Source organism: Clupea harengus, chromosome 23, assembly GCF_900700415.2.
Source record: "Clupea harengus chromosome 23, Ch_v2.0.2, whole genome shotgun sequence".
Classification (NCBI taxonomy): domain Eukaryota; kingdom Metazoa; phylum Chordata; class Actinopteri; order Clupeiformes; family Clupeidae; genus Clupea; species Clupea harengus.
In genome coordinates, this window is record NC_045174.1 from 12,659,382 (window position 1) to 12,668,497 (window position 9,116).

Sequence of the window (9,116 nt, forward strand, 5' to 3'; positions counted from 1 at the left end):
ACATATACACATGCACACACACACACCCTAACCCAATTTGCAAACACACAAAAAGAGTCAATGGATCACCTGCAAAAATGTGAGTGTCAGCAGAGAGACTGAAGCTCAACAAGTTCACACACAAACACACACAAACACACACACACACACACACACACACAAGAGGGTTCAGGGCACACATTCTCAGGGTTTATACGACAACCTGCCACTGACGATCATGGCCAGAATGGAAAGGGTGGGGTTTTACATGTGCACACACACAACCACCGGTGGTCTGCAGGCAGGGATCCCATACAAACATGAACACACACACACACACACACTACACACACTTGTGGTCCTGCCCTTTCACCACATCACATAAAACAAACATCACTCGTTAGAGTATCAGCAATTGAAGACTGTGCTGCTATGTAAAGACCTCTGCACTGGTTGTAAGCGGCCAATGATTACCATTTACACGCAAGACAGGCCCATTGCTGCGGCTCGCAGAATCATATGCCTCAATTAGAGCCATGCGGGCCATACCACTTACAGTAAAGGGATGCCCCCCCTGTCTGACCTAAAAATAGGCCGGCCCTGTAATGAAAGCTGGCCTTGTGGCCTTTAGGTTGGTGTTCTTGGGCGTCTACCACTGTCTAAATTAGGGGGGTGGCTGGGATGCCGCCCACCTTCTGAGAGGCAGGGAGTCTCCATGGAGTCTCTATGAAGTCCTTTGTGCTGCGCTGCTGAGTGCCAACGGGGCTTAGTGACGGAGGTGACTAGGTTCAGCTGTGCTGATAAATCTGTTTTCAACAGACTTTAAGGGATCGAATTTCCCCTCCACTATGCAGCGAGTTTTTCATCTTGGTAAGGTAAATTCTGATGGGGCCACAAGAGCTCGTCTGTAATCAAGGTCTTGACTGCAGGCTCACTGCAGCCTTTCTTGTGCAATTTTTATGCAACAAGATCATGTGGTTCTTGATTCAAACATAATAATAAACAACATCTCATACAGCAGGAAGCAGGACCACTCTGAAAAAAGCTAAAAATCAAGGTCAAAGAACAATATAATCAATGACAACACAGCCAAAACCAGACTCCTAAGGTCCACAGTCACAACTCTACTGAAATATTCACTAACATTCATTCTCATACACACGGACACACACACACACACACATACACACTCACACACACAATTACTCAGCTGCACTCATACTCCTAACTATGCGCTAACTCAGATTTGTGTGTTTCGTTCAACCTCCTGACAGTCCCACACAATCTCTCCACCCAAAAAAAACACACACACACACACACACACACACACACACACACACACACACACACACACACACACACATACTTACTCAGCTGCACTCATCCTCCTAGCTGTGTGCTCACTCAGGTTTGTGTGTTTTGTTCAACCTCCTGACCCAGTCCCACACAATCTCTCCACCCAAGCACACACACACACACACACACACACACACACACATGCTCAGCTGCTTTGTTCAACTACTTTCAGTTCCTGACAATCTCTCCACCCAAGCACACACACACTCACACACAAATTCATGGACTCTCAAGTACCTTTTTCAAGTACATTACGTTATACACATTAATCATTCAGTTATGCAACTAAGTGTGGTTACACATTTCATCATTTTTAATAGTTAAGATGAAATCAGTGACTGGTAGCTGGATGTAATGTAAGACAAGCCTCTTTAGACTGGACTCTTTAGACAGAATCTTATGATTTGGTATTGAGAGGGAATTCAAGTACTTTCAAGAAGATCAATTACAGGTCATTACAGTAACACACACACACACACACACACACACACACACACACACACTCACAGGATTGGCGTGACTTGGCCCTGCTGGAGGTCTTGTTGGACTCGCACCACACGGTCACTCCGTCGTCGAGCAGCTTCATCATGCGTCGACGCTGCCACCGGGGCGAGCGCACCTTCATCATGGGCGCGCCCTGCAGCATCTTCTTCACATCCTCATCCTCATGCACACCTGAGAGAGAGAGGCAGACAGACAGACAGACAGAGGCAGGGGGGGGGGGGGGGCATAAGCAGTCAGACAAAGATGGTTAACATCAGAAATGACACAGCAGGAGGAGATGGAGCCTAAAAGAGTACTACTGTTACCAAAGGGTTTTACGTTGAAGGTCGAGTCAGAGAGACAGAGAGAGAGAGAGAGAAGAGAAAGGAAGAGGGTATCCTTATATAACTGAAGTTTATTTTCTCTACAAAATGTATGAATGTTCTAAGTGTATCATCCTGTTTGTGTTTGTATTAAATGTGTGCATGTGTGCATGGCAGACAGAGAGGGAGAGAAACAAGAAGGAGCAAAGAAGAGAAACCTTTTAGCAGAGGAGAGACTACTACTGAGGGATAATGGCAGAACAGACTCTGACCAGGCTGAGGAGAAAGTGAAGCAGAAGCAGAAACAGTGTAGAGGGAAATGAGTAAAACTATGAGTGTTGTGTGTGTGACTATGACTGTGGCTATGACTAGTTGCTCAACAAGTGTGAGAGAGAGAGAGAGAGAGAGAGAGAGAGAAGGAGAGAGAGAGAGAGAGAGGGAGAAATAATTAGAGACTGACTGAGAGTGATAACAGTAAGCTAGCAAAAGAGAGAGAGGGTGAGCAAGAAGAAAGTCCAAACATTTACGCAGTAACAATACCAGGTTCTCCCTCCAATCATTTGGAGTGCGGCTTATCACTTCCGACAGGCGTGGGCATAAAAGCAGTGAATACAGCACACCTGCCACAGCCAAGTTTCTTCAAACATGAGCGTGCAAACCGTGCTTCGTGAACTCAGGGGTGGTACAGTCAGGAGAGGTAAACACAACAGCTCCAGCCTCTGTCCCTACCAGTGGCTGTTTAATCAATCACTGGATGGTGAGTCAGAGCCTAACTACCTAACACACTGCTCTGATCGGGCCAGCCTCCCAGAGAAAGAGGGAGGGAGAGAGTAAGACAGAGAGAGAATTAGGCCAAAAAGAGAGTAAGAGAGAGAGAGAAGGAAGATGGGGAGGACAGCATAAGAGGAAGACAGAATTAAACCATTGTCTCACCCGTATAAAATGGTTTTGTGGTTCTGTCAGTCCTCAATCCACTGTTGAATAAACATTTACATGTTCGTGTAAACTCAGCTCTAACCATCTGCTGCGCTAACTGCATGATGAAATGTCTGTCTTCTAGAACTTTCCTCAGGGTGACATAAAACTGACAGGACAGCATGCTTCAAGTGACCACAGCTGGGCCTTATCAAAACAACCTCACAATTTGCATGATGCCTCCTCTTAGTCTTTTCAGGGCATCCTCTGCTGTCATAGCTATTGTATTCTTGCTTCATCAGTCATGCGGTATGAATTATTCAAAACTCGGTTTCATTCACTGATCTGGGTTCAGTTCCAAAACCCACTTTTAAGTGACAGCCTCCCACACCATTCCAGAGTGTTTTTATCTGCCACTTCCACTTGAATCCTCAGCTTAGGGTTAGTTAGTTAGCTTAAAGGCCCCCAGAATAGCTCAGGGCAGAGTGGGAGGCCAAGCGAAGGAGCCCAAGAGGACGCAGGCAATCCCTAAGAGATGGAAACTATTCATCGGTTGTTTGCTGTCCAGTGTCTGTGGTGTTTGTGCGCGTCTGATTTTGTATGGTGAATGTTAAGTATGTGTGTGTGTGTGTGTTTGTGTGTGTGTGTGTGTTAATGTGCGTAATGTAGTGTGAGGGTGTCTCTTTGAGTGTGTGTGGGTGTTACGATACAACATAAATTGGAGACCACAGAGTGTACAAAAATGTGTACGTGTGTGTGAGAGGATGTGTTCAACCTCTTCCTGTCCCAAACACACACAGAAACCTCTTCATAAAATCTCCTGTGTTCTTCCACTACATGCTATAGTGTTATACTGTGCTTCATAAGCCTGGTGAGGCCATGAAATCGCTGCCATGGTGACTGGAAAGGTTGGTGTGAATTCTAGGAATTCAGGGCAGAGCCACCATTTTTGTAAAAGAAAATAAATCTGTTAACAATAGCAGGGCTGGCACCAGGGGGTGGGGAGAGGGGTGCAAAAAGGGGCGCTTCCCCCTCAGATAAAATTGTTTTTGCCTGGTAAAATTACATCAAACATCTCTTCTTGAAGTGCCATTGATAATCATCTTGTTTGTTGCAGGCTATAACTTGCAGCATATGCCGTTTATAAATGTTTCGGTTATGAAAGAAATATGGCGTCTAGCAAGCCACAGTAAACAATGTACTCTATAGTCCTGTTCGTCTCAGGATGGTTGAAAGTGTGCATTTAAACTATTGTTATTTTTATCCCTGGTTAAACTGTAGTGGTCAAGTCTTGCTTTGGTTTCATGTCTTTAGTTCTTGTTCTCTAGTTTCATGTTTATGTTCCTGATAGCATAAAATTAGAATAATTTAGTGTCAAGCTTTTTTTTGCAAAGTTGCACGTGCAGCCTACTACAGCAGACCGGTAGGAGCATGGACATTATCTGTTCATGTTGAATTTAGTTGCTCACCCTGCATGTCTAACTATCCAACCCAGGATGTAGGTTATTTATCACAAAATATTGGCTTTCAGTCTCTTACGATCTGTTTGTAAATTACAAATTAAAAAGGGTTTTTACTTAAAGTGTCATACCTGGTTCTCCCATATTATGCCTGCATCACTGTAACTCAGACCAATCTAACACTAGAAAATGTTGGCCCCCTTACAAATCTCAAATGTCCCTTCAGCCATTGCACCCTGCAGCCAGCCCCGAACAAAAGTCTTACACATTTTTTAACGGAACCCATGTGTGTCTGCCAAAATGTTTCTGATAAGCCCTGTGAAAACGTGCCTCCCTTGGGCTGCTTAAAACAACAAGGATGGACTCTAAATGAGAGAGTAATCTCTGGAAAAACAGACAGAACTCTTTGTTGTGCTTTCAAGTCCAACATCTTAAATGTAACTCCGTGGAAAAGGTTGACTGTTTACAACTGAAACTCTGCATAAATTAAACATCATATGTATTGTAAGTTTTCATCTTAGTACTTTCATAATTAAAATTTGCATTTCAATCTACCTGGCGCCTTTACACAATGTGAGCATCACTACAATAAAGCCATACAATTGCACTAATTGCTCAGCAGTATCCAACAATTTGCCACTTTTTCAGGTATCTATAGGCAGCTAGTTTTGGTTTCATCTCCAAAGTCATTTGGATGGGACATGGTCATGTGAAGGACAAATAAACACACCTGTCGTTCCCACTACACGCCCAACATATGCAGTTATGTATATGTAGTTCAGTGTTCTGGGCCGGACTTTCACAGCTCGACATCCCCAACTATGTCGCCACAAGACACCAATTAGCATGCCTTTATCAGTGCCAACTGTGCTTTTGTTTGTGATTGCAAGGTATTTTGATTTTTAGACCAAAACTCCTCAATGCTGCTTTAAAAGCTATACTGAAGTACATGTCGTAAAAAGCTCTACTTAATGATATTCAATTCCCTAATGCAGTGTTATGGCTGCAATCTACAACCAACAAGACCATCACATCTCTCCCCAATTGTGGAACTGTTGACGCACAAAACGTATTATCGTTACATTACAAAAACTGATATGGTTTTTATTGATATTGTTTCAAATAAGTGAGGGCTCTTGAGCCCTGGCTCTCCACAAACCTCTGTATCACACAGTTAAAAAAGGATACACTTTCGTACAACGACCTTGAAATACTTTCAGGCACTGACCAAATAGGGATAGCATTACATTGTCCTCAGACTAAGTAAGCGTGCAAATGTTAGGCAAATATCGCATAGGGTATATAGGGGATATAGGGTATACGAAAGACTGCTTCCTCACAGGTAAGGAATTACTAAATCAAAATGCTTTGATTGCTAAATGGCTAAACGGCTAAACGGCTTTAGCTTTGTGTAGGCTGTAGTGTGCAACCCTGAGGAAGACATTTTCATCTTCGTGCTTCATCTGATGAACATCTGATCTCAGTAGATTTTACCCATGGTTGGCAAACCTTGGTGTGGTTGAAGAGGGATTCTGAACATATGGGAGAGTAGTCGTGGCCCACACCCTGAGGTCTCCTCCTCCTCCTCCTCCTCCACCTGCTACACTGTTATTATGGCAGCCTGATGTGCTCATTAGAAAGTGGGTTAGAAATCTAGAAGTTAAATATCTGGCCCTCTTTGATGTATGGGTCCAAACATGCACACACAGAGAAACACAGACACAGACACACACTCATAAATACATACTGACTAAAGGCCGAAATATACTTCTACATCTCCGTTACTGTGTGGTCACACAGTTGCCTCGACGGACTTGCTTTCATTTATGGTTATCCGACGGTTGTTGGTGAAAAAAAAAAGATGGCGTACCAAACTCCGGAGACATAAAAGTTGTTTGTTTGACTTGTCTGAGGGGATAGAGACCGATAGTTACAAAATTTGGGAGGTGCACGTCAGGCCACGGAGAGGTGCTCGGAGAGGGTTTGCCACAACGGAGAGGGCTCTCCGTATCTCTGTGTCTCCGTAAACGGACGACCATAAATCTGCCTTAATTCACTCACTTTGCCTTTTTTCCTTTCAGTGTGCCTGTTCACAGCACTCTTTTCAATGGTGACAGACATAACCCAATATTTCAAGTTGGGACTTATTTACAAACGCAGCAGAGTTTAGTAAATCAGCATGACACATTTAGCTAGAGTGAGCGGATGCCAAAATCAATCAGTCCCTACCCACATATCCCTCCCTCCTGATTGCAATCACTTACAATACTGTGTGTGGTGAGAGAGAGAGTGTGTGTGTGTGTGTGTGTGCGTGTGTGTGTGCGTGTGTGTGTGTGTGTGTGTGTGCGAGTGAGTAAGTGTGTTTGTCTGTCTGTCTGTCTGTGTTATCAGGTCTACAAGTATCCAGATTCATTTTACAGCCTGACCTCTGTGTCTCTGTGTCAGTCAACCACCTCAGTATCCTGTGTTAGTTCTATTCATCAGGCACCATTAGATTTGGCCAAATGACTCCCAAAATCTCCTCCTTTAAGAGGTCTATTCACTTGGTCAGTCAAAACCTGTTTGCTTCTGTATAAGGTGAAGGTCCACAATCCTTTTCAACAACAATCTCAATTTATTTTATACTCTAACACCACCTGGTTTGTGAAAACTAATGACGTCAATTTATGTTTTCAGTCAACATAAGAAACATGTTTTGAAACTTCCCAGCTGATAATGTCTACTGCTTTCAGGGACATTTTTGTTTGTTCATGTAGAAAAACAAAAAAGTCTATAGGCTATGCAATGACACTGTTAAAGGGTTTACTCAAGTGCTGGGGTGTGCTTAACTAGTACTAAAGAGTGGAGTGGTCTCAACTCTATTCAGGAAATCTCCATGTATTTTGCGATGTATTTATTTATTCGTTATCTATATTTAATTCTATATTAATACATAAGGGTCATTTATAGTGAGACTTATTGTAACTGAAACAAACTCAGGAATCAAGTAGAGTGAGTGCAACCTACTGTTAGTTACTGTTACTATTAGTTGCTGTAAAAACGATAGGCCTGCTGATGTAGTGTCATATTTAGTACAGGTGTAATTGCATTCATAGGCTACCACTACAACAGTAAAGTAAATAAGATAACATGTGTGCCTCCTAGACGTTGTAGCGAACTCACTAGAAAAGCTAGAGACACTACATGATTATCTTAATGTAATGTTTCATAGTGATCCTACCTAAATTCTTTAAAGGGTCGGTGCTCTTCGATCCGGACGTCCCTGCCCCATTCTTCTGCGTGGGGCTTGACTTTTTCGCGCTGCCCAGCATGATGCCTTGGTGCCGGGATTCTTGTTCTCAATCTCCCGGGACGCGTCTTGGGAACTGAGTTGATTTCCCCTGAATGAATAACGGTTTCTGCCCTTCCACTCTAAATGCTGGATCTGTACTGCGACGATGGTCTATGTTATGTTTCTGACTGCACTACCCGCCATTATTTATAGTTGATGATAAGGTTGGAGACAGCCCATTTGTGATGTCACCAAAAGTGTTTGAGAATCTAGAAGGTGTAGCTATTTGCTTCGGCACAGTTGTACCGGAGTAGTTTATCGTTGCCTAATCCGATTAGAGAGAAAACGAATCACAATTTTACTGAAGAAAACACCGTTCTTTTGGGCTATATGTGACTAGACACATGAACCCACAATCAAAGGTTCCTTCTCTCGATTATAGCGAGCAAACGAATTAGCTGATTTGAGTTGCATTCTGTACACAGATTAGACGACATCAGACCCACTTTTCTTCCCCAAAACAGCTTATTCTCCATCAGGCAGTAATCACATTTGTGAAAATAATTTTAGATTAGTGTCAGAAAGCCTCATGATACGCAGAGCGCTACCACACTTCTCCTCCGTCTGTGCACAGATGAAGGGTCAGCGAAATCCCTTCCAACGAGAGCCGTCTAAATCAGAAAAAAACTAGGTCAACGTGAAACAGCGCGAATGAACAAAGCGCAGGCTCGATCGGCCTCAAGAGTAAGCAGAGACCCCACACTGGCGACCCCTTTAGAACAGCAGCGCCGTTCGGTTCTGCGATAGTGAGTTGAACACAATCATTCTTTCCTTGCTGGACAACGGGGCGCCAAGATTCGTCTTTATCCTTGTGAAATATTGCCCTCTAGCAATGAAAGAAGATATTTCAGATTCAATCCCCTCACTCGTCCAATTATTCACCCACATGATATAAATGCGGCAGTGTGATCATAGCCCACTCACGAGGATTTACAGATTATAATTCCACAATAAACTAATTCCTCAATAGGATATATTTATGACAACCATCAACAAAAATAATGTATGTTGGAATCCATCCTAGTTTAGTTCAGGCTTAACTTTTACTTACAAAAGGCAGTATTTAGACTACTGGCAAATTGTATGTCTATCTTTAAGTTCTTCAAAGAAAAAAAGAACGTTTACACTGCAGGTCTGTGTCTGCTGTGGCTCTTAGTTGAGAGTGCAATTTCGTTAAGGCTATAGGCCTACGGATTTAAAGCATGATCAATTGAAATGTCAGCAACAGCAAGGAATGCCAAGTGAAGTAAATGTGGCTAATGTTGAGTC

At 43.1% G+C, this 9,116-nt stretch overlaps 1 protein-coding gene across 2 annotated transcripts in view; it reads right to left on the reverse strand.

Annotated features, from left to right (window-relative positions):
* The window catches only part of plcd3b (phospholipase C, delta 3b), a 22,661-nt gene extending 13,976 nt beyond the window's left edge, over positions 1–8,685 (reverse strand). For both annotated transcript variants that reach the window (XM_012833424.3, XM_031560852.2), the window contains exons 1-2: positions 7,737–8,685; positions 1,843–2,010 (exon numbers count right to left, since the gene is read on the reverse strand). In XM_012833424.3, the coding sequence (XP_012688878.1) occupies positions 1,843–2,010; positions 7,737–7,827 (259 nt within the window). In that variant the 5' untranslated portion in view covers positions 7,828–8,685. The remainder of the gene's footprint in view (positions 1–1,842; positions 2,011–7,736) is intronic.
* Positions 8,686–9,116: the final 431 nt, after the last annotated feature.